We start from the raw sequence: 25,628 nt of genomic DNA, 5'->3' as shown, positions 1-25,628 counted from the left end.
CAACCTATTAGGAGACAGCAATGAAACGTGAGCAGCATGATTCGAACCTGTGCGGGCAAAGCCCTCATGATTTCTAGTCATGCCCGATAAACACTCCGACATGCCCACTCTTGACATTAAATTTTGATTTTTTTCCCAAATACTATTTATTTGTTTACAAAATTGGGGTAGAAGAACTAAATCAAACAAATCACTTGAAATTTGACATTAAATTCTTCTCTTAACTCCTACCTATTGGGTGACATCAAAGAAACGTGAGCAGCAAGATTCAAACATGCGCGGGAAAAGCCCACATGATTTGTAGTCATGCCCGATAACCACTCCGGCAGGCCACTCTTGACATTAAATTTTGACTTTTTTCCCAAATACTATTTATTAGTTGACAAAATTGGGGTAGAAAAACTAAATCAAACAAATCAATTGAAATTTGACGTTAAATTCTTCTCTTAAATACAACCTATTGGGTGACAGCAATGAAACGTGAGCAGCATGATTCGAACCTGTGCGGGCAAAGCCCACATGATTTCTAGTCATGCTCGATAACCACTCCGGCACGCCCACTCTTGGCATTAAATTTTGACTTTTTTCCAAATTTCTATTTATTAGTTGACAAAATTGGGGTATAAGAACTAAATCAAACAAATCACTTGAAATTTGATATTAAATTCTTCTCTTAAATACTACTTTCTATTTATTAGTTTACAAAATTGGGGTATAAGAAATAAATCAAACAAATCACTTGAAATTTGATATTAAATTCTTCTCTTAAATACTACCTACATGATTTCAAGTCATGCTCAATAACCACTCCGCCACGCCCACTCTTAACATTAAATTTTTACTTTATTCCAAAATACTATTTATTAGTTGACAAAATTGGGTAGATAAACTAAATCAAACAAATCACTTTAAATTTGATATTAAATTCTTCTCTTAAATACAATCTATTTGGTAACAACAAAGAAACATGAGCGGCAGGATTCGAACCTGCGCGGGCAAAGCCCACATGATTTCTAGTCATGCCCGATAACCACTCCGGCACACCCACTCTTAACATTAAATTTTGACTTTTTCCTCAAATACTATATATTTGTTTACAAAATTGGGGTAGAAGAACTAAATCAAACAAATCACTTGAAATTTGATATTAAATTCTTCTCTTAAATACAACCTATTTAGTGACAACAAAGAAACGTGAGCGGCAGGATTCGAACCTGCGCGGGCAAAGCCCACATGATTTCTAGTCATGCCCGATAACCACTCCGGCACGCCCACTCTTAACATTAAATTTTGACTTTATTCCCAAATACTATTTATTAGTTGACAAAATTAGGGTAGAAGAACTAAATCAAACAAATCACTCTAAATTTGATATTAAATTCTTCTCTTAAATACAACCTATTTGGTGACAGCAAAGAAACGTGAGCGACAAGATTTGAACCTGCACGGGCAAAGCCCACATAATTTCTAGTTATGCCCGATAACCACTCCAGCACACACACTCTTAATATTAAATTTTGACTTATTTCCCAAATACTATTTATTAGTTGAAAAAATTGGGTAGAGGAACTAAATAAAACAAATCAATTGAAATTTGACATTAAATTCTTCTCTTAAATACAACCTATTAGGAGACAGCAATGAAACGTGAGCAGCATGATTCGAACCTGTGCGGGCAAAGCCCTCATGATTTCTAGTCATGCCCGATAAACACTCCGACAAGCCCACTCTTGACATTAAATTTTGACTTTTTTCCCAAATACTATTTATTTGTTTACAAAATTGGGGTAGAAGAACTAAATCAAACAAATCACTTGAAATTTGACATTAAATTCTTCTCTTAACTCCTACCTATTGGGTGACATCAAAGAAACGTGAGCAGCAAGATTCAAACATACGCGGGAAAAGCCCACATGATTTGTAGTCATGCCCGATAACCACTCCGGCACGCCACTCTTGACATTAAATTTTGACTTTTTTTCCAAATACTATTTATTAGTTGACAAAATTGGGGTAGAAAAACTAAATCAAACAAATCAATTGAAATTTGACGTTAAATTCTTCTCTTTAATACAACCTATTGGGTGACATCAAAGAAACATGAGTGGCATGATTCGAACCTGCGCGAGCAAAGCCCACATGATTTCTAATCATGCCCGATAACCACTTCGGCACGCCCACTCATGTCATTTAATTTTGATTTTTTTCCCAAATACTATTTACTAGTTGACAAAATTGGTGTAGAACAACTAAACCAAACAAATCAATTAAAATTTGACATTAAATTTTTTTCTTAAATACAACCTATTTGGTGACACCTGCGCGAGCAAAGCCCACATGATTTCTAGTCATGCCTGATAACCACTCCAGCACGCCCACTCTTGGCATTAAACTTTGACTTTTTTCCAAAATTATATTAATTAGTTTACAAAATTGGGGTAGAAGAACTAAATCAAACAAATCAATTGAAATTTGACATTAAATTCTTCTCTTAAATACAACTTATTGGGTAATAGCAAAGAAACGTGAGCAGCATGATTCGAACCTGCACGGGTAAAGCCCACATGATTTCTAGTTATGCCCGATAAACACTCCGGCATGCCCACTCTTGACATTAAATTTTGACTTTTTTCCCAAATACTACTTGTTAGTTGACAAAATTGGGATAGAAGAACTAAATCAAACAAATCACTTGAAATTTGATATTAAATTATTCTCTTAAATACTACCTATTGGGTGATAGCAAAGAAACGTGAGCAGCAGGATTCAAACCTACACGGGCAAAGCCCACATGATTTCTCGTCATGCCCGATAACCACTCCGGCACGCCCACTCTTAACATTAAATTTTGACTTTTTTCCCAAATACTATTTATTAGTTGACAAAATTGGGGTAGATGAACTAAATAAAACAAATCAATTGAAATTTGACACTAAATTCTTCTCTTAAATACAACCTATTAGGTGACAGCAATGAAACGTGAGCAGCATGATTCGAACCTGTGCGGGCAAAGCCCTCATGATTTCTAGTCATGCCCGATAAAAACTCCGGCATGCCAACTCTTGACATTAAATTTTGACTTTTTTCCAAATACTAATTATTAGTTGACAAAATTTGGGTAGAAGAACTAAATAAAAAAAAATCACTTGAAATTTGATATTAAATACTACCTATTGGTTGATAGTAAAGAAACGTGAGCGGCAGGATTTAAACCTGCGCGGGCAAAGCCCACATGATTTCTAGTCATGCTCAATAACCACTTCGCCACGCCCACTCTTAACATTAAATTTTGACTTTATTCCAAAATACTATTTATTAGTTGACAAAATTGGGGTAGATAAACTAAATCAAACAAATCACTTTAAATTTGATATTAAATTCTTCTCTTAAATACAATCTATTTGGTGACAACAAAGAAACGTGAGCGGCAGGATTCGAACCGGCGCGAGCAAAGCCCACATGATTTCTAGTCATGCCCGATAACCACTCCGGCACGCCCACTCTTAACATTAAATTTTGACTTTTTCCTCAAATACTATATATTTGTTTACAAAATTGGGGTAGAAGAACTAAATCAAACAAATCACTTGAAATTTGATATTAAATTCTTCTCTTAAATACAACCTATTAGGAGACAGCAATGAAACGTGAGCAGCATGATTCAAACCTGTGCGGGCAAAGCCCTCATGATTTCTAGTCATGCCCGATAAACACTCCGACATGCCCACTCTTGACATTAAATTTTGACTTTTTTCCCAAATACTATTTATTTGTTTACAAAATTGGGGTAGAAGAACTAAATCAAACAAATCACTTGAAATTTGACATTAAATTCTTCTCTTAACTCCTACCTATTGGGTGACATCAAAGAAACGTGAGCAGCAAGATTCAAACCTGCGCGGGAAAAGCCCACATAATTTGTAGTCATGCCCGATAACCACTCTGGCACGCCACTCTTGACATTAAATTTTGACTTTTTTCCCAAATACTATTTATTAGTTGACAAAATTGGGGTAGAAAAACTAAATCAAACAAATCAATTGAAATTTGACGTTAAATTCTTCTCTTTAATACAACCTATTGGGTGACATCAAAGAAACGTGAGTGGCATGATTCGAACTTGCGCGAGCAAAGCCCGCATGATTTCTAATCATGCCCGATAACCACTTCGACACGCCCACTCTTGTCATTTAATTTTGATTTTTTTCCCAAATACTATTTATTAGTTGACAAATTTGGTGTAGAACAACTAAACCAAACAAATAAATTAAAATTTGACATTAAATTTTTTTCTTAAATACAACCTATTTGGTGACAGCAAAGAATCGTGAGCAGCAGGATTCAAACCTGCGCGGGTAATGCCCACATGATTTCTAGTCATGCCCGATAACCACTCCGGCACGCCCACTCTTGGCATTAAATTTTGACTTTTTTCCAAAATTATATTAATTAGTTTACAAAATTGGGGTAGAAGAACTAAATCAAACAAATCAATTGAAATTTGACATTAAATTCTTCTCGTAAATACAACCTATTGGGTGATAGCAAAGAAACGTGAGCAGCATGATTCGAACCTGCACGGGCAAAGCCCACATGATTTCTAGTTATGGCCGATAAACACTCCGGCATGCCCACTCTTGACATTTAATTTTGCCTTTTTTCCCAAATACTACTTGTTAGTTGACAAAATTGGGGTAGAAGAACTAAATCAAACAAATCACTTGAAATTTGATATTAAATTATTCTCTTAAATACTACCTATTGGGTGATAGCAAAGAAACATGAGCAGCAGGATTCAAACCTACACGGGCAAAGCCCACATGATTTCTAGTCATGCCCGATAACCACTCCGGCACGCCCACTCTTAACATTAAATTTTGACTTTTTTCCCAAATACTATTTATTAGTTGACAAAATTGGGGTAGATGAACTAAATAAAACAAATCAATTGAAATTTGACACTAAATTCATCTCTTAAATACAACCTATTGGGTGACAGCAATGAAACGTGAGCAGCATGATTCGAACCTGTGCGGGCAAAGCCCTCATGATTTCTAGTCATGCCCGATAAAAACTCCGGCATGCCAACTCTTGACATTAAAATTTGACTTTTTTCCCAAATACTAATTATTAGTTGACAAAATTGGGGTAGAAGAACTAAATAAAAAAAATCACTTGAAATTTGATATTAAATACTACCTATTGGTTGATAGTAAAGAAACGTGAGCGGAATGATTCAAACCTGCGCGGGCAAAGCCCACATGATTTCTAGTCATGCTCGATAACCACTCCGCCACGCCCACTCTTAACATTAAATTTTGACTATATTCCAAAATACTATTTATTAGTTGACAAAATTGGGGTAGATAAACTAAATCAAACAAATCACTTTAAATTTGATATTAAATTCTTCTCTTAAATACAATCTATTTGGTGACAACAAAGAAATGTGAGTGGCAGGATTCGAACCTGCGCGGGCAAAGCCCACATGATTTCTAGTCATGCCCGATAACCACTCCGGCACGCCCACTCTTAACATTAAATTTTGACTTTTTCCCCAAATACTATATATTTGTTTACAAAATTGGTGTAGAAGAACTAAATCAAACAAATCACTTGAAATTTGATATTAAATTCTTCCCTTAAATACAACCTATTTGGTGACAGCAAATAAACATGAGCGGCAGGATTCGAACCTGCGCGGGCAAAGCCCACATGATTTCTAGTCATGCCTGATAACCACTCCGGCACGCCCACTCTTAACATTAAATTTTGACTTTATTCCCAAATACTATTTATTAGTTGACAAAATTAGGGTAGAAGAACTAAATCAAACAAATCACTCTAAATTTGATATTAAATTCTTCTCTTAAATACAACCTATTTGGTGACAGCAAAGAAACGTGAGCAACAAGATTTGAACCTGCAGGGGCAAAGCCCACATGATTTCTAGTCATGCCTGATAACCACTCCGGCACACCCACTCTTAACATTAAATTTTGACTTATTTCCCAAATACTATTTATTAGTTGACAAAATTGGGTAGAGGAACTAAATAAAACAAATCAATTGAAATTTGACATTAAATTCTTCTCTTAAATACAACCTATTAGGAGACAGCAATGAAACGTGAGCAGCATGATTCGAACCTGTGCGGGCAAAGCCCTCATGATTTCTAGTCATGCCCGATAAACACTCCGACATGCCCACTCTTGACATTAAATTTTGACTTTTTTCCCAAATACTATTTATTTGTTTACAAAATTGGGGTAGAAGAACTAAATCAAACAAATCACTTGAAATTTGACATTAAATTCTTCTCTTAACTCCTACCTATTGGGTGACATCAAAGAAACGTGAGCAGCAAGATTCAAACCTGCGCGGGAAAAGCCCACATGATTTGTAGTCATGCCCGATAACCACTCCGGCACGCCACTCTTGACATTAAATTTTGACTTTTTTCCCAAATACTATTTATTAGTTGACAAAATTGGGGCAGAAAAACTAAATCAAACAAATCAATTGAAATTTGACGTTAAATTCTTCTCTTTAATACAACCTATTGGGTGACATCAAAGAAACGTGAGTGGCATGATTCGAACCTGCGCGAGCAAAGCCCACATGATTTCTAATCATGCCCGATAACCACTTCGGCACACCCACTCTTGTCATTTAATTTTGATTTTTTTCCCAAATACTATTTATTAGTTGAAAAATTGGTGTAGAACAACTAAACCAAACAAATCAATTAAAATTTGACATTAAATTTTTTTCTTAAATACAACCTATTTGGTGACAGCAAAGAATCGTGAGCAGCAGGATTACCTGCGCAGGCAAAGCCCACATGATTTCTAGTCATGCCCGATAACCACTCCGGCACGCCCACTCTTGGCATTAAATTTTGACTTTTTTCTAAAATTATATTAATTAGTTTACAAAATTGGGGTAGAAGAACTAAATCAAACAAATCAATTGAAATTTGACATTAAATTCTTCTCTTAAATACAACCTATTGGGTGATAGCAAAGAAACGTGAGCAGCATGATTTGAACCTGCACGGGCAAAGCCCACATGATTTCTAGTTATGCCCGATAAACACTCCGGCATGCCCACTCTTGACATTAAATTTTGACTTTTTTCCCAAATACTACTTGTTAGTTGACAAAATTGGGGTAGAAGAACTAAATTGAACAAATCACTTGAAACTTGACATTTAATTCTTCTCTTAAATACTACTTATTGGGTAACAACAAAGAAAAGTGAGCAGCAAGATTCAAACCTGCACTGGCAAAACCCACATGATTTCTAGTCATGACCAATAAGAACTACGCCATGCCTACTCTTTACATTAAATTCTGACTTTTTTTGCTTCTTTTTATGTATCATTGCTTACTTAAAAAAATAAAAATTCACCTGACTTTTTTGCGTTGTTTTATGTATCGTAGATTGCTTCTTTACTATTTGTAAGTCTTACTGGTGGATAAGCTTTATTGTAGGATATGCCTTACTGTTTGGCTCAGTTTACTTGTCTTATTTTGCTGCTTTCTTTGAGTATCTTTGCTTGTTGAAGAGTCGTTACATCATAGTTGAGTTTTATTGTCTTGTATCTTTCATCTTATAAGCTTGAAATATCCATTTATTACTGTGAGGATGTTTTACTACTTAAAAGTCTTGTGAACATCCTTTACAAAGGACATGGTTAAGCGTTACCCAAGATTTCTATTGTCGAACACAGTGACTAACCCCTCACTGAATTGTAGGCACACATCTATTGGATGGAACAGCTGGCCTAAAAACTGGATTAAGGATGGATAAGTCCCTTTCAATCAACCACACTCCAGGTTTGACTATCTTGTTTTTAGTACATAGCACTTCAAGCTTTACAAGCATGATAATGTTAAGTATGCACTACAAGTAAATTAAAATTTTAATTTATTAGTGAATATAAATGTTTACTATTATATATATTTATTCTGAATAACATATCTAATCACAAATTTTAAACTTTTGTATAAACAATTCCCCAAATAAAACACTTTTACTCTTATATTTTTTATTGGTCTACAAGTATGATAGTTTGTGAAACTTTCAATAATCAATCTTGATTTATCCATTCTGCCATCCATTATTTGATTTGTGATAGATTTATCAACAAAAGCATGAGTATGCCCAATGTTTCTTCTCTGATATGTAGGGAGGAACATAGTCCTCCGCTGAGAGTGAAGATCTGTTGGCCGGCACAAGAACTTGTGTTTTTCCAGTGGCGATTCTCCTTGCAACAACGTTGTCAGAAAACAAATTTGAAGATGTTGGTACATAAACATCAGCAGCAGAAGATACATAAAAGTCTACAATCTGTTTGAGTTCAGGTCTTTCAGGATCCAGGAACTTCGACTTCTCGTTTGCTGGAACGATTGCATCCTATTACAACAAAACAATATATTTGTTAGGATCAGACACTTATCACTACGCCAACAATCCCACTAGCTAGCCACCTGTGACAATTCCCTCGGCACCTATCAGCCTTAATTATAAAGTTTTTAGCTTTACTCTTTAAAGCTATATATAGCTGGTAGTGAAAGCACAACTATTACATTTCCTTATATACTGCCAGATTTTCAAGAGGCAAGGTGCTAGACTTTGCTCTTCGGACTTCTGCCCAAACTGCACAATTTTTATTCTTTAAAGTTATAACTAGCAGTGAATTGAAGGTTCAACTTTATTTTCTTACATATTGCCACATTTTGAGAGGTATGGTGTTGAACTTAACACTTCAAGCCTCCGCTGCCCAATAATAATTATCGAATGAAGGATCATTTTGGAGTAAAATAAACAACAAAAAATTCACGTACGTACCTTGGTAAAGGTGTTAGGAAAAATGTTTCTAAGATGCTGAATACTTGTGTGCCAGCCATTTAGAGTCAAATAAATAGTTGTTTCATTTTGAAAACCAATCTTCTTTAGAAAATGGGCTATCTCCTTTGCATCAAAGCAATGGTTGATTCCAGTTGCGTTGTCAAGAGGACACTCGGTGTTTTCTGGTATGGTTTCAACAACCTTATAGTCCACAGCAACAAATCGTCCTTTTGAATTGGGGTTGAGGCTTTTCAGGGTTCCAATCATGGAGTCTATGGATTCTTGCAAATCTGGTCGTAACATCAGGGTGTCAAACGTACCCAAACACCCATATGGATTCATTGTTATTTGCTCCTTAGTTGATGATGGGAAGTAAATGGAAAGCCTTAGATTTCTTGTGCTTTTGAATATTGGCTCAATGTTTGACTTGATGAATTCTTGGGAAACCATGTTAGGCACCTTCACTGTGGTAACCCTTTGATTAGATATTTCTGCCAATTGTGAATCCATAGCCTGTGGCACTTTCTCATCTAGGCTTGCAGTGAACTTTTCCAAATCATAGATTTCTCCAAACATCCTGAAATTGGGTTTAACACAGCATGAACAAATTAAATCAAATCATAATACTAAACTCAAATTGTATATCTATATCGTGACTAACCTTTTTTGCCTCGATTCAGATTGTCTTAGGTTTGGAATGATTAGAGCAGCTCCAAGGTATTTAGCAACAACAATGGCAGTAGCAATCTAAACATGGAGAAATTAAGTAATAAATCATATTGTGCACCTCATAGTCACATATAAAATGTTTGCATTAAAAGTTTCTTAGTCTACAAAAATAACAGTTTCATATTCAATTCCTATATATGTTATTAAGGGGTGTTTGGTAAATATTAGCGGGTTTGACAAGTTGATAGCATTAGCTGATTGTAGATAGATCATATCGATATTTGATAAATTAGTTGTTATTACTTGTTAATTAATAGTTAATTACATGGAAAATGACTTTCTCAAAAACCTAATAAAAAAAAAAACTGATTTGAGCAGCATTTTTGAATTTTAGCATATTAGAGCAATAAGATTGTTACAAAAAGCTAATTAATCAAACACTCATATTGAGTGTTTAACCAAGTCAAACAACTAATAGTGGTCAAACAAACTAAAATTGACTAATAAGATAACTATGTTCCCAAATAAGGCCTAAATATATTTTTAAAAATAAAAAAAAAGACAAACTTTTGCATTAAAAGTTTCTTAGTCTACTACTGACTCTGTTACAATATAGGCACAAAGAGTCACGGTCCCCAAGCCTACAGAGTCACGGTACCCATCTGGTTTCAAGCCTATGACCTCTTATTTGGGAGAACCACAGTTATACCGTTTGATCACATAGTCTTTGGCTCTTAGTCTACTGCTTAAATAACAGTTTCATCACATTCAATTCCTATGTCATTAAATATATTTAAAAAAAAAAAAAAAAAAAAAAAAAAAAAAAAAAAAGACAAACCTGTGAGATATGATAGTCAGGGTCCTGAGCAAATGTGACAAATACAAAACCTTCTGATTCTTGTGGTTTTGCTAAAAGAAATCAAGAAAATAATAAATAAGAAAATCAAAATCAAAATACAATAATAATAATAATAATAATAATAATAATAATAATAATAATAATAATAATAATAATAATAATAATAATAATAATAATAATAATTAATGTAAAAGTTAATACTATTTTTTGTTCATCATCAATTATAATCATAATTACATTTACACTTTTCATCACTAACTATATATTAATATGACCCAATTTATTTGATTTTTGGACATTTTGATTCAACTAATTCAACCCAAAATATCTACATTACATTTGTAGATAGGTAAAGTTCGGTGAACCGTTCAAAACTGAGGATATTTCAAATGTTTTGAATTAACTTTGCTTAATTTGAAAAGTAAACCTATTATGTTTTGATAAATACATAGTGAAGGGCTAAAAGTTGAAATTTCGATCATCATAATTGATAGATAAAAAAAAAAGTTAGTAATCCATCATAAAACAAAACATATATGCTTTAATTTTGTAAATTACAAATACCATATACATACTAGCTAGGAATGTATATGAAGTTGATTGAGGATTAAATATATAATTAACATACATAATCATTTCCAAGTACTAGATCACACTCTAGTTTCAATGGCCTATTCACAGACTAACACATTATATTCAGACTCAGTCCCACCTGACTTTATTTCTGATCTTACGAAGTAATCTACCATCGATTTTTTACTTTCAAAAAATATATATAATTAACATACATAATTATTTCCAAGTACTTACAATTTAATTTGTTGATTTTCTCCAGCAAGGGTTTAATACTTCTATACTTTTGTTTACTCCCCAAGGGTCGGATGAGGTAAGGAATCGTACATTACCAGAAGAAGATTTTGTCATTTTGATTGGAGTGATGGGTGGTATTGAGAAATCACCCTATCAATAAATATACAAACAAAAAATATTTATAGGTATTTTAACAATAAAAATGGAAATGAAAAATAATGAAAATTCAAACAGCATTTAATTAATATGTTATAGCTCAAAATTTTTCTTATTTTAGTCACATTTCAATTTTTAAATTATATATTCTTTAGTCAGACAATAGCATTTTTAATTTTTGATGTATGAACTGTTTACTGGTAGTCGATTAGGTCCTTAGTAATTGAAATTTACAAAACTTGACCTCAGATCTGACATTTTTGTGTGATTTTGATTCTTTACTCAATTTTATTTATTATTTATTTGTCAATCACTATTTTCTCTTATCTTTAAATATATTAAGATTATAGCTAGGTATTATATGAAAAAATACAATTTTTTTATAAACCAAAAATATTACCTTTTACTTGCTTAGTTATGCACACATTTGTAACCCAGGACCAGTTACTGAAAAATTCAACTAATTAATAAAAATGGAAAGATGAAAAAATTCCTTTTATTAGAATATATTTTCCTATGATTATGATAAGAGCCCATAATAAATTGTACAAAATTTACACCTCCAAGGACCATTTTAATAGACATTACTTTTGAGAGATCAAATCAACTAGCCATGTATAAGTCAAAAACAAAAAGTTGCACAACATTGATAAATGTGTATATGGAAATACATATATGAATGTAATAAAATAAAAATGATATGGTAAAAAAAAATTGATACATTATACCACTATTGTATAGAAGAATATTAATGAAAAATAAATTGAGTGAAAAATTAAAATATATATCAATAGTGGGTCAATATGATCTTTCTTGATCATATTACATAACATGAGGAGCATTGAGGCTGTCAGAAAGCCGGAAAGTATGTGCCTCAAATCATATGCCATATTTCTACTCTTAGTTTCTCCTTCTCTCTCTTCTCAGATCTTAGTGATTGGTATTTCTTTTTGTTTATCTCACACCATTTATTCTTGCAGCTATTTATCATTACTAGGTTCATGCATGACAAAAAATGGCGATGAACTTTCTGGCATAAAAAGGGGAAGCAAAGACAACTCAGAAAAGCAATTCTAAATTTTAGAAAGTTACAAAATAATACAGCTTTGAGTAGGTAGACATTTTCAAATCGAATTCTATACCTATCTAGCGTATACTATACAATACATTCCACCAGAAAGACTAGATGGAGTATGAGTTATCATACATCAATGATGATTTGTTTTTATGCAGGGGCAGACCTACAGTGGGGGCAGTGGGGTCAGCTGCCCCCACTCACCCCACCCCCACCCCTTATATAACCCTTGTATGCATATGTGTATATATAGTACAAGTTTTAGTATAAGTATTAAAAAATAGAGAAATGTTAATAGAATGTTGCTTAGCCCAGTTGGTTGAGCGCATGGTTGGTTTGAATGTAGGCCAGGGTTCGAATCTCCTCTGGCTACTTTCAACATGTCCTTTTATTGTTATTTCAGATTAACACTACCTTTTCTCATTATTTTACATTTTCACTATTATTAATAGTGCATATTGCTTCAACACAATAATATAATCTTCATTTATATATTAATAATGAGATGAGATGTGTAATTTCTAATGGATCTTTTCTTTAAATTATTTTATCAAATTGATTATGTTCATATTTTGTTATGAATATTTTTATAATGTTTTAATGTGTTTTATAATTTTCTTATATCCAACATTATTTATGGCTATACTTTTTAAGTGTTTTATTTTTTTTTTCTAATTATCAATTTTTCTTTAATATTTTGCCCCCGCTGAAAAAAAATCCTGGGTCCGCCACTGTTTTGATGGCTTCAATTAGTTTAATTTGGTTTAGGTGTGGCAGTTTTGAGTAAGAAGGGGAAAGCATTTCCAAATTGAAATCTATACCTTGCTAGTGTATATAAGACAATCTATTGGAAAGACCATAGGTGACAAATGAGTTATCATAGATAAATGAATTTTTTGACGGTTTAAAGTTGTTTGGATTAGGTGTGCCAATTTTGAGTTAGAAGGGGAAACCATTTTCAGATTGAATTCTATACCTAGCTAGCGTATAGAGCACAATCCACCGAAAGGTATTTGGTGACAAATTGGTTATCTCGGATAAAGGTGTGGTAGCCGTGAGTAAGAAGGGAAAGTCATTTTAAAATCAAATTCTATTCCAATCTAGCATATATAGCCAATCGAGTTAATTCCAGTAATGGTCCTCTGACTATTGTGATTTTCCAAATTTAGTCCTCAACTTTTAATTTGGACGAAAAAGACACTTGACTTTCACATTTGTTCCAAAATTGATCCTTCTGTTATCTCTCCGTATGCTAGACGTTAGATTAGAGGCTAAAATGGTCTTTTTCGCTTGCTTTCTTCTTCCCTTCAGTATACGTACGTATTAGACGCAGAAGTGGAGCCGCAACACACCATGGATCGATCATCTGCCTTTTCAATTCATGCTTCTTTCCTGGAGACAATGGGAAAGCTCTAATGGATCGATTGGTTTGTGACTGATCTTCTCTTTCTGCTCCCTCTTTTTACAGTTTCAGTATTGTTGGAGAACATTAAACACAGCAGTAGAGTTTTTTCCTCTTCATAATAGTTTGACCTGGATCACTGGATGGTTGCTTGCTATACATTTTTCACGCTCTCCGCTACTTTCTCTAAGAGGCTATCAGGTGCGGCAGCCATCATATCGAACGGAATCCTTTGGACCTCTTCCAACCAAATTAAAGGGGGTTGTTTAGCGGCATGCCGACAAAAAAGGTTTGCTCGTTTTGCAACTCTGATGCCTTGCCCAACACTCTATTGCTGCTGCTAATCCCATATATGGTTGCCATGCTTGTTGCCTTGTTGGTAAGAATAATACAACATTTTTTTTATAAAAAAAAAATAAAAAATTGGGACTTGCTTGTAAAAACAACATACAGTAATGAGTGTCCCATTAAATGCAACTAGAAATAAATAAATGGTTTAAATGAGATTGGTGCTTCTTTGGTCGACATTGGGGCACTGGAGAACCCACAAACTTAATAATCTGTATATTTTTAGCCTGAATATATTACTTTATCCAGTGATTTTTTATCAACTCTATAGTAACCTAGTCATTCAAGTCGAAAAGGAAGGAAGAATTTGCCAGGTCATAGATTTTCCCACGTTTATCTGCTTCTCGATGTGAGATCAACTCACCCGTATATTCTCCCAGGTAATTATTTTTGTTGACAGGATTCTACAGCAATTTAATGCAACATATTACTTATAACAAACGACATGGGAGTGGCAAGGTGAGCTGAGAAAGGGTTGTGTACCTTCAGAATTGAAAGGCACCCCATCCGGCTACATCATATTTTGCCAAGAGGATCTGTGTCGAAATTTAGAACAAAAAGCTAGGATGAAGATTGTCAAATTAAAGAAATTAATATATGTAAACAAAACATCTCAGGTGTACGTATGTATGTATGTATGAGTCACCCGTTGTTGCTGATGCCTCAGAAGCAGCCTCATGTTACCACACTGACCATCTCCTTGCCTAGGCGTTTCACCCAGTGAAGCACCCCCACAGCTGCACATTCAAAAGCCAAAAATATTAATCACCAATGTACAAGAGAAATGATGATCAACTAACAGTGGATAAAGAAAGACAACAACTACTACTACTACATCCATTCTCTTTTTTTTTTTTTTTTTTTTTTTATATCTGTCTTTCATTGTCATTCAATACCTAACCAACATTCCAACAATTTTGGCAATGTCCATGCTTTGCTGCTGGACGATAATGTGAAGCATGGACATTGCCGACTTCTGCATTGATCGACTCTTTGCACAGTGGCACCCATGGAACACATTTTTACAGCTTTTTGAACATACACTTGAAATGTCCACTACATGAGTAATGCACACTCCCTCTCTCTCTCTCTTAAGTAAGAGAAACTAGGTAAGGCTTCATTAAACAAACAAGAAGAGTACATTGTAAAGCTACACGAGCAACGAGTATGTATATATGCTAAACATACCCACAATATTTTTGACAGCACGCAATTACTATTCTGTAAACAAGGGCATTGCTTTCCACACGGATATTTTGTACGTTTACAGGACTGATTTTTCCCATATGCAATTCTTCTCCACATGGATGACCAGCAGAGTTCCGAGTTCTCCCTCTTCTACGAAGCAAACGAGATCTACCTGGCATATCTGACTCCTAACCAATATATATTTAAGTGGTTTTAAAATTTACTAAGCTAAAAGACTTGCCACCATAAAAAGAGGGAGCAGAAGGAGAAGATCAATCACAAACCATTCGATCCATTAGAGTTTTCATTCCCATTGTCTCCAGAAAAGAAGCATGAAATACCAGATGATCCATGGTGTGTTGCTGTTCCACCTCTGCGTCTAATACATACGTATACGGACGGAAGAAGAATGCAGCTAAGGAAAAGACCATTTTAGCCCCTAATCTAACGGACCAATGCTGGAACAAATGTAAAAGTCAAGTGTCTTTTTTGTCTAAATTAAAAGTCAAGGATCAATTTCGGAAAATCGCAATAGTTAGAGGACCATTGCTGGAATTAACTCTAGCCAATCCACTGGAATACTGTTGAATAATTATGTAGTAAATGATTGTATTTATATGCTTAGACATGGAAATAAAATATAAATCTAAGCATGTAATAGAGCCAATAGCATTCAAAAAAATATATATATGCTTAGACATGCCCCTACTGCAAGCATAAATAATATTTGAAATATACTTCTCACGAATTTTGTTGTTGTTGTTGTTATTGTTGTTGTTGTTGTTGTTATCTTTGATCAACAATGTTGGTTATTTGGTAGTTTATTGAGAAGAACTAATCTTATGTATTTTGATTCGTACTTTAGAAGATAAATTATTTTGAAATTTTTTTTATTTTAATATTTGATGTTCTCGTTAAAAGACTATAATATAATATACTTCGGGAATCAATAGATATCCCCAAATAGTAGTGATATGTTGATTTTAGTGGTAATTTGGTGTGTGTGAGAGGATATATCCTCTCAGCAAATATTATCACGACGAGTGGACCAAAAGGGTGTTGAATAGTAGGTGGTTAATCACAAAAGTATCGAGTGTTTATAATCTAGCTCGAGTAGTAGGTTTGTGAGTCATACAAGATCAATTCAATGAAGTTGAAAGTAATAAGTAAAAAATAATAATAATAAGAAGCTAAAAGTAGAAGCTTGGACTAAGCCACTCTTGCCTAAACGCCGTAGAGTTGCCTATGATAGGGATCTGTAAGGATTTAATCAAGGATCATGGAAGATGTTACTAAGTGTCAATGTCATTCTCATGACCATTGTGACACCCCAGAAATTAATCCCTTAAACACAAATTAATTACTTAATTATTTCCTAATTACCCTTACAATTCTTCTTATAATTTAGCCTTAGCTTGAATCTAGTTAGGGGATCTAGTTTGACCCAAATCCCTTAACCCTTTTAATATGGTCAACGGGTTGGACCTTATGTTATAACCTTTGGACTCTAGCCTTTACTTAAAAGAAACCCTTCTAGCCCTTGTATTGAAAGAAAGAGACCCTTAATGGTCATTTCATAATTTCTAACTTAGAACCCAAGCTACTACCTAAACACACTCACCCTAGAATTCCCACACTTGGCCAAAACTCTCTCAACATTTCAGCTTGTTCCTCAAGCCACTCTCACTCTCCCATCCTACCCAAGAGAGCTCTTCACCTTCTCAACCAAGAAAGCCAAGAAAGACCCTACCTTTCACCATCACCAAGCCTAGGAAGGGTAAGTATTAGGAGTATGTAGTCTTATTTCATAGTTTTGCTTCTATGTTATCTAAGTCTTCCCTTTTTGCTTGTTGGGTTTTTGGGTTCTTTTGATTAAGATCACTTGGAAGAGGACTTGCAAGGGTAAGCTAGGGAGTTGGAAGGAGTTGGATAAGCTAAGAAGGTAACCCTATGTCCAACAAAACCTATTTTCCTTGCATAATATGATTTCTTGATGTTCTTGAGTGGTGATGTGCATATTCTTGTGATTATGCTATTGTAGAGCTTGTATCTAAGGTTGTTTGTGTGAGTATTAAATATTATTGTATATGTTTATATTTGTATAACCTATGATGTGCATACTCGTCCGGATCTGTCATACGCAATGAATCGTTTATGCATACTCCGACGGTTGATCATTGGGCCATGATCAAGCGGGTATTACGGTATATCAAAGGCACCTTGGATTATGGGCTACGTCTCAGCTACTCTCCTACTGCTTCCATTCACGCCTATTCCAACTTCTACTGGGCTGGTTGTTCGATTGATAGGAAGAGCACTAGCGAGTATGCGGTGTTTCTCGGGACCAATCTCGTCTCCTGGCTATCGCGGAAACAACGGACAGTGGCTCGCTCTTTGACTGAAGTAGAATACAAAGCCTTAACTGATGTCGCTTCTGAGGTTACTTGGGTTGTATCTCTACTCCGTGAGCTTGGTTTACATACTGGGCAGCCTTCTACTCTGTGGTGTGATAATTTAGGGGCAACATATCTATGTGCTAATCCAGTTTTTCAAGCCAGGACGAAGCATGTTGAAATCGACTACCACTTCATTCGTGATAAGGTTGCCAGCAAGGAATTTGTGGTCAATTTTGTTTTGACTAAAGATCAGCTAGCCGATGTCTTCACCAAGTCTCTTCCAGGACCCAGGTTTATAGCTCTCCGAGACAAGCTCAACGTTGTGTCTCTAACACTGTGTGCTTGAGGGGGTGTGTGAGTATTAAATATTATTGTATATGTTTATATTTGTATAACCTATGGTTAGAATAAGTCTACTATCTGTATCCTATTAGATAGGAGTAGTTAGAGGTAGACTGAGATATACTCTCCTGTAACCTTATCATTGATTATCTGAATCAGATTTGAATTCCCATCGTTTGATGCTATTTGTTGAGTTATTCCTTGTATTCAAGTCTCATTTGTTGTTGATGTGAGTATTGAGGTATTTGGACTTGGATTTGCACATTCTTAGAATTTTTCCTGAGTTGAGATTTCTTCTACAGGTTCGGTACTAGCGGGGGCCTGGCGGGCTGTTTACCACCCGCCAGTACCGCCCGCCGGTACAAGGTTGGATAGCAGGGGTTCGGCAGGTGGTTCAGTACCCGCCCAAACCACCCGCTGGTACGGTGTGGGGTTTTTGGCAGGTACTTTGCCACCCGTCCAAACCACCCACTGGAATGTATGTTGTTGGGTTCTTGATTTGTTGATCCCCGAGCATTTGTGTGTCTTTATTGATGTCTCGTAAGTCTAGAGCGATGTGTTGCGAACCTTATGGTTAGGTTATGAGTCTTGAATCGTGGTTGTAATCCAATATTGTGATTCGTTGGATTCGAATGAAGTTTATGTTATTATATGAGCCTTTGTGATTACCTCATTGGCTTGCATGCTAGTTACGTTGCTTATTGGTACTAGTGTGTGATTTCCTTGTGATAACTTCTTGATTCTTGATTGGATTGATACTTGAGCCTACCTATTCGTTGTAATCCTTTGATTGGAATCTTTTGATATCGTTGCATTGCCTTTGGAATATCTTCTTCGTATCTCTTTCGTGAATTCCTTTTATTATGATCTACGTTGTGAGCTTGTACATTCGTTGTACTTTATCCTTGACGATTCTTCGATTAAGCTATTGTTTGAGCTTATCCGTTGTTGTACACACTTCTTGTGGAATCTATACATTTGCTTTGTATCTCTAGATTCCTTGTGTATTGAATTCTTGTGGTGATGATTGAGTTGGTGTGATGGATAGTGGGGGCTTTACTTTTACCGGGATTCGAGATAATGGTATATATGAATCGGGACTAGATCCCCGCGGATGTTACTAAATCGGGACTAAGAGTCCCTGCGGAAAGAATGAATCGGGTCCTCTGACCCCGCGGAAACCATAATCGGGACTTAGTGTCTCCGCGAAAATCTCTAATCGGGTCTACGAACCCGCGGTACATATTAGTTCTAGGCCCTCATGTTGTTCCATTGTGATTCGAGTCGTTTGGTTACTCCGCGGTGAATGACTTGGTTTGGCTATGTCCTTTGTGGATTTGGAACCTTGTCGATGATTGATTAATTGTGGATTGTGTTGAAAACCACCTTGTTTATGATTGTGCTTACCTTACCTTACTTGTTATCTCTTGATTCGTTATCTCTATTCATTGAATTGATTCATATCGTTGTCTCATGGTATTGAGTGGTACTGTTGAGTATATTTCTTGGTTGGACGGAGTATCACTTCTATTCCTCGTGATTTTATAAATTAAAACTAGAGTTGTTTAAGGATATACTCTTTTTTTTTGAAAAAGTTTAAGGATATACTTATGTATTCCCAAGTCTCAAAAATGATTTTTTATCTATAAAGTATACAATTATGTATTTCAACGCGTTGGAGTTGGGTTGCTTAGCATTTTTCGCTAACGTTTGTTATACCTTATGTTTTCAGGTGAATAGTCGATCCGAGAGCGCGGTAGTTAGAGCCTGGTTTAGACTAGTTTCCCTTCCTCTAGCTTAGTAGTTTTGGCCTGTGAGCCTTGAACTTGTAGACTTCATGGTTAGTAGTTTTTGTAAGCCTGTGCATCTAGGTTGGAAATCTAGATGTGGCATAACATCTCTTTTACAATGATTGTAGTATATTTGCAAACAAATAATACCCAGAGTATCGGGTAATCGATCCACGGGGAAGTGGTTGTTTTAAGCACTAGCTACTAAATTATTCTTTGAAGCTGATCCTAACGATTGACTTGGATGGTTGCATAAAATATATAAATAAAATAAAGCAATGAGTCAGGGTAATGAAAACAATAGAGAGGGACTCAGATCCATGGGATTCAAGTGTTTAATCCCCTAGTGCCTAGCCTAATGTAATATTAAATCTGGGTTCATACGAGTGTGAGGATGCAAAGTAGTATAGAGCTACTCTCGCAGTCACTAACCTTGGTGAATATCCACTCTTGTGCGATAATCACCCAATAAAACAAGAACAAGCATGCATCATAAATTCCTAACTACTACCATCTCTCAAACTGGCAATAATCAAGAATTAAACTCCCTAAATAAATTACCATTTCTCAAGGTGCAACAATTAGGTGCAATTATGTGTGCCCAAAATTATGCCCAACTCTCGTTGTAACACAAAGAAAGCAAACGAAGCAAGTAACTATGACCACTAATTACAAGCATCAACAATATAATCACAATTGCAACACAAGTATCGAACCCAAATAATAATATATTAAAGAATCTAAGAGCTCAGGCACATAGGTTCATAAACACTTTTACCCAAGAATCTCTAAAGAATTTAGCCAAGCATGACTAAATTATACATAGCAAATAATAATAAAGGTAATACGGATTATCAAAAGAGTACAAGAATGAACCAGACGATTTTCTCGAATCTCCCTAGTCTTCTTCTTGCTTCCCAAGATAACTTGTGGCTCTTGATTTCTCCATGTCTTGTCTCCAAAGATCTCTGAATGAATATTAGGATTGGAGAATGTGAGATTTTATAGCTAGAAGTCTAGAACCAATTTTGGTAGAAATAAGAATTCTGTGTGAAATTGGACTGAAATTACGTCTCGGGCCAAAATGGGAATTGTCTTATTTTAATTTGGAAATTGCGCCTTAATGATTAATGTCTTATTTGGATTTGGATAATAATGCATGCAACCCATATGATTAGGAAATTATCACCATACCCGCACGGGCTTAGCTCAATGGTTTAGTGGGCAGTATTTGGGATAAGAGACCAAGGTTCGAACTTCGGCGGCGGCAGTGTGGAAATTATGTCCAAAGTGGGCAGATTCCTTGTGCGCACCGGCATTTGGCCCTGTCAACTAACTCATTGAGTCACCGTGATTTACATCCTCCCATATGCTTTGTCGGGTCAGAGTGTGGGAAATTTGTCCTAAAGTGTGAACCATAACTAAATGATAAAACAAGGGATTATGCAATTAAATTACTAAAATTATGAACTTAAGCCCAACAAATATAAACAAATTAATAGAATAATTTTACACAATTAGACTCATATCATAAAATGATTAGTTTCAGCTGGATTTTTATATGATGATGGTTAGATGTTGTCTTTATTTCTTAAATTTAATTGCTTAATGTTTGCCTAGTTTTGGGGGTGTTACAACAATTTTGGACTAACAATTAGCATTGAATCTAGTTCTCATTGCAATTCAATCTAATTGGAGTAATTTATCAAACACATAATATTCACATCTTTTTCCAACCTCTTTTTCTCAAAGCAAGATTGGAAATGTGAGTAGTGTGGCTATAGCGTGTTGCCTCATTTTCATAGCAACAACACACATCCATGATCTTCTTGTGTAATTATTAGGTCCTAATTATACAAAAGTCCATACAAAACACTTACTCGTCACAACAAGAACTCTAACTAATTCATTACTCTTCATCATCTTTTTTCAATTGAATTTATGAGAATAGAAGACTGAAAGATTACAATAGAGACCTATCTATGATATACAAGATACAGAGTCCAAGATAGAATATAATACTACTAAAAGATATATTCCGTATAGAATTCACTCAAGCATCCATAACAAGAGATAACTCAATCAAAATGCATAATGAGGTCTACCTAATCGTGTTGTGAATTGAAAAGCAAAAACAAAAAGAAATTGAAGGCATTGCAAGCACAATTGAATTGAAGTAAATGATGAGCAAGTAAAAAAGAACTTAGCTTTGATCACTTGTGAAACTGAGAATACAAACTTGAAAGGGAAGTATTATGAAGTTACAAGCTGGAAATCACTTTAAATCTTCACTAAATCTAGAACAATTACAAGGAGCAATGATGTTTAGAAGTTTCTCCCCAAGGAAATCCTTGAGAGAGAAGGAAGAATGGATAGTGATCGCCTAGAGATATTTATACCCCCAATTCACGTCAAAATGAACTGAATTTTAACTTTGCATCATCTATCTTAATCTAATTTGCACTTTCTTCCTAACAAAAACTAATGATTTTAAACATTGACAAGGGGACATTGGAAGGAAATGGGCTAGGGCCAGGTTTCGAGGATGTTCAAACCCGATGACTTGATAACTATCATTTTTAGTATAGAGTATCTTAAGCTTTACAAGTTAAGTTTGATAATATTAAGTATGCACGTCAATCAAGTAAATTATAATTTTAAATTCTTAGAACATCCAGAACAATGCACTTTTGGTGATTTTTGGAACAGTAACAAATCAATGGGCTAATTTTTAACAAATGGGAAGGATGGTGTTTTGAGGATTTTTTTCTCCTGTAAAATTAAGACATAAGTCAGGCGTGTGCAGCACATCTCCTGCACGTGCTGTGCCCAGAATCATTGGTTTTTGTTTTTATTTTTATTTTTATTTTGTTTTTTTTTTTTTTTGCTTTTTTTCCTTTTCCCTCTCCTTTCTCTTTCCGTTCTTGACAAAAACCACCAAAGCTTGCCTATTATTAGGGATGCTCTTACTCAATATAAGAGTTCGTTTATTATTATACATATTTATTCTGAATAACACATCTTTAATAATAATAATAATAATAATAATAATAATAATAATAATAAACTTTGGTATAAACACTTCCCTAAGTAAAACACTTATTATACTTTTGATTGATTTACAAGCTAAGGCGCAATAGTATGCGAAACTTTCAACCAATCTTAATTTATTCATTCCCCCATGCATCCTTCATTATTTGATTTGTGAATTATGAACAAAAGCATGAGTACGCCCAATGTTTGCTCTTGGATATGTAAGGAGGAATATAGTCTTCTGCAAAAAGCGAAGATCTGTTGGTGGGCACAAGAACTTGCGTTTTCCCAGTGTCGATTCTCCTTGCAATCACATTCTCAGAAAACACATTTGACCATGTTGGTACATAAACATCAGCTGTCGAAGATACATAAAAGTCCATAATTTGCTTCAATTCTGGTCTTTCAGGATCCAAAAACTTGGACTTCTCTTCTGGTGGAACGATTGCATCCTGTATATTGCAACAAAACAATATAATATAATCGAATTAAGGTTCATTTGGGAGTAAAATGAAAACCATAAATTTCACATACATACCATGGTGAAGCCGTGAAGGTGTTAGGAAATATGTTTCTGAAATGCTCAATGCTTGTGTACCAGCCATTTAGAGAAAAATAAACAGTTGTTTCATTTTCAAAACCAATCTTCTTCATAAAGAAGCTCATTAGCATCACAGCTGCTACTTCTAATTCCTGCTGGCATGGCTTCAACAACCTTATAGTCCACCACAACGAATCGTCCTTCTGAATTGGGGTTGAGGCTTTTCAGTCTTCCAATCATGGAGTCTATGGATTCTTGCAACTCTGGTCTCAACATCAGGGTGTCAAATGTACCCAAACATGACCGCTGGAAACCATGCCATTTCTGTCCAACATTTCCGTCCAACCATTAATTGGTCGATATTTTAATAAAAAATTCAACTTTCTGTAGCTGAAGATAGGTGGACGGAAAGTTGGTCGGAAGTTCCAACCTATTAGGTGTAAAAGTTAATACTACATACTATTTTTTTCCATCCTCAATTATAATCATAATTACATTTACACTTTTCATCATTAACTATTAATATGACCAAATTTATTTTATTTTTTGACATTTTGATTCAATCCAAAATATCTACATTACATTTGTAGATAGGTAAAGTTTGGTGAATCGTTCAAAACTGAGGATATTTAAAATGTTTTGAATTAACTTTTCTTAATTTAAAAAGTAAACCTATTATGATTTGATAAATACATAGTGAAGATCTAAAAGTTGAAATTTTGATCATCATAATTGATAGATAAAAAACAAGTTAGTAATCCATCATAAAACAAAACATATATGATTTAATTTTGTAAATTACAAATACTATACACATACTAGCTAGGAATGTAAATGAAGTTGATCGAGGATTAAATATATAATTAACATACATAATTATTTCCAAGTACTAACTCACACTCTAGTTTCGATAGCCTATTCACAGACTAACGCGCTGTATTGGGACTCTGTCCCACCTAACTCTATTTATGATCTTATGCAGTAATATAATCTACCATCGATTTTTGACTTTCAAAAAATATATATAATTAACATATATAATTTTTTCCAAGTACTTACAATTTGTTGATTTTCTCCAGCAAGGGTTTAATACTTCTATACTTTTGTTTACTTCCTAAGGATCAGATGAGGTAAGGAGTCGTCCATTACCAGAAGAAGATTGTGTCACATTGATTGGAGTGATTGGTTGTGTTGAGAAATCACCCTATCAATAAATATACAAACAAAAAATATGTATTGGTATTAACCACAAAAATGGAAATGAAAAATAATGAAACATACAAGAAAATTCAAACAGCATTTAATATGTTGTAGCTCAAATTTTTTCTTATTTTAGTCACATTTCAATTTTTAAATTATATATTCTTTAGTCAGACAATAGCATTTTTAAGTTTTGATGTATGGACTGTTTACTGTTAGTCGATTTGGTCATCAGTAATTAAAATTTACAAAACTAGACCTGAGATCTGACATTTTTGTGTGATTTTGATTCTTTGCTCAATTTTATTTATTTATTTGTCAATCACTATTTTCTCTTATCTTTAAATATATTAAGATTATAGGTAGGTATTATATGAAAAAATACGATTTTTTTATAAACGAAAAATATTACCTTTTACTTGCTTAGTTATGCACACATTTGTAACCCAGGGCCAGTTACTGAAAAATTCAACTAATTAATAAAAATGAAAAGATGAAAAAATTCCTTTTATTAGAATATATTTTCCTATGATTATGATAAGAGCCCATAATAAATTGTACAAAATTTACACCTCTAATAAGGACCATTTTAATAGACATTACTTTTGAGGGATCAAATCAACTAGCCATATATAAGTTAAAAACAAAAAGTTGCACAACACTGATAAATGTGTATATAACTAGCCATGTATAAGTCAAAAACAAAAAGTTGCACAACATTGATAAATGTGTATATGGAAATACATATATGAATGTAATAAAATAAAAATGATATGGTAAAAAAAAAAAAAAAAAAAAAAAAAAAAAAAAAAAAAAACTTGATATGTTATACCATTGAAGAATATTAATGAAAAATAAATTGAGCGAAAAAAGTAAAACATATACCAACAGTGGGTCAATATGATCTTTCTTGATCATATTACATAACATGAGAAGCATTGAGGTGGTCAGAAAGCCGGAAAG

General features: G+C 34.3%; 1 protein-coding gene and 16 non-coding genes across 17 annotated transcripts; all 17 read right to left on the bottom strand.

The window, feature by feature from the left end:
- Window positions 1-26: 26 nt before the first annotated feature.
- TRNAS-AGA lies at window positions 27-108 on the bottom strand. The gene has a single exon. It is a non-coding gene; the product is annotated as a tRNA-Ser (tRNA).
- Window positions 109-479: 371 nt separating this feature from the next.
- TRNAS-AGA lies at window positions 480-561 on the bottom strand. The gene has a single exon. It is a non-coding gene; the product is annotated as a tRNA-Ser (tRNA).
- A 405-nt stretch (window positions 562-966) lies between these two features.
- Window positions 967-1,048, bottom strand: TRNAS-AGA. Its single transcript has one exon. It is a non-coding gene; the product is annotated as a tRNA-Ser (tRNA).
- A 145-nt stretch (window positions 1,049-1,193) lies between these two features.
- TRNAS-AGA lies at window positions 1,194-1,275 on the bottom strand. Its single transcript has one exon. It is a non-coding gene; the product is annotated as a tRNA-Ser (tRNA).
- An 824-nt stretch (window positions 1,276-2,099) lies between these two features.
- TRNAS-AGA lies at window positions 2,100-2,181 on the bottom strand. The gene has a single exon. It is a non-coding gene; the product is annotated as a tRNA-Ser (tRNA).
- Window positions 2,182-2,751: 570 nt separating this feature from the next.
- TRNAS-AGA lies at window positions 2,752-2,833 on the bottom strand. Its single transcript has one exon. It is a non-coding gene; the product is annotated as a tRNA-Ser (tRNA).
- Window positions 2,834-3,192: 359 nt separating this feature from the next.
- TRNAS-AGA lies at window positions 3,193-3,274 on the bottom strand. Its single transcript has one exon. It is a non-coding gene; the product is annotated as a tRNA-Ser (tRNA).
- Window positions 3,275-3,419: 145 nt separating this feature from the next.
- TRNAS-AGA lies at window positions 3,420-3,501 on the bottom strand. The gene has a single exon. It is a non-coding gene; the product is annotated as a tRNA-Ser (tRNA).
- An 825-nt stretch (window positions 3,502-4,326) lies between these two features.
- TRNAS-AGA lies at window positions 4,327-4,408 on the bottom strand. The gene has a single exon. It is a non-coding gene; the product is annotated as a tRNA-Ser (tRNA).
- Window positions 4,409-4,780: 372 nt separating this feature from the next.
- Window positions 4,781-4,862, bottom strand: TRNAS-AGA. Its single transcript has one exon. It is a non-coding gene; the product is annotated as a tRNA-Ser (tRNA).
- A 359-nt stretch (window positions 4,863-5,221) lies between these two features.
- TRNAS-AGA lies at window positions 5,222-5,303 on the bottom strand. Its single transcript has one exon. It is a non-coding gene; the product is annotated as a tRNA-Ser (tRNA).
- Window positions 5,304-5,448: 145 nt separating this feature from the next.
- Window positions 5,449-5,530, bottom strand: TRNAS-AGA. The gene has a single exon. It is a non-coding gene; the product is annotated as a tRNA-Ser (tRNA).
- A 145-nt stretch (window positions 5,531-5,675) lies between these two features.
- TRNAS-AGA lies at window positions 5,676-5,757 on the bottom strand. The gene has a single exon. It is a non-coding gene; the product is annotated as a tRNA-Ser (tRNA).
- A 371-nt stretch (window positions 5,758-6,128) lies between these two features.
- On the bottom strand, window positions 6,129-6,210 carry TRNAS-AGA. Its single transcript has one exon. It is a non-coding gene; the product is annotated as a tRNA-Ser (tRNA).
- Window positions 6,211-6,581: 371 nt separating this feature from the next.
- TRNAS-AGA lies at window positions 6,582-6,663 on the bottom strand. Its single transcript has one exon. It is a non-coding gene; the product is annotated as a tRNA-Ser (tRNA).
- A 368-nt stretch (window positions 6,664-7,031) lies between these two features.
- On the bottom strand, window positions 7,032-7,113 carry TRNAS-AGA. The gene has a single exon. It is a non-coding gene; the product is annotated as a tRNA-Ser (tRNA).
- A 906-nt stretch (window positions 7,114-8,019) lies between these two features.
- On the bottom strand, window positions 8,020-24,541 carry LOC109151063. Its single transcript, XM_019298973.1, has 5 exons — window positions 24,525-24,541; window positions 10,364-10,434; window positions 9,518-9,603; window positions 8,857-9,433; window positions 8,020-8,421 (listed from the first exon to the last, which is right to left on the bottom strand). The coding sequence occupies exons 4-5, from the start codon at window positions 9,430-9,432 to the stop codon at window positions 8,149-8,151; spliced, it is 849 nt and encodes a 282-aa protein (XP_019154518.1). The 5' UTR covers window position 9,433; window positions 9,518-9,603; window positions 10,364-10,434; window positions 24,525-24,541; the 3' UTR covers window positions 8,020-8,148.
- Between the last annotated feature and the right edge of the window lie 1,087 nt (window positions 24,542-25,628).

Source organism: Ipomoea nil, unplaced genomic scaffold (genome assembly GCF_001879475.1).
Source record: "Ipomoea nil cultivar Tokyo-kokei standard unplaced genomic scaffold, Asagao_1.1 scaffold2283, whole genome shotgun sequence".
In the NCBI taxonomy this organism is placed as follows: domain Eukaryota; kingdom Viridiplantae; phylum Streptophyta; class Magnoliopsida; order Solanales; family Convolvulaceae; genus Ipomoea; species Ipomoea nil.
The sequence above is the reverse complement of the archived record's forward strand: the minus strand, read 5'-3'. Positions and strand labels throughout refer to the sequence as shown.

Coding starts and splice junctions, on each gene's coding strand:
- LOC109151063 (XM_019298973.1), bottom strand. CDS start 9,432: ATGTTTGGAGAAATCTATGATTTGGAAAAGTTCACTGCAAGCCTAGAT. Junction 8,422..8,856: donor TTCCTAACACCTTTACCAAG/GTACGTACGTGA, acceptor TTGTTGTAATAG/GATGCAATCGTTCCAGCAAA.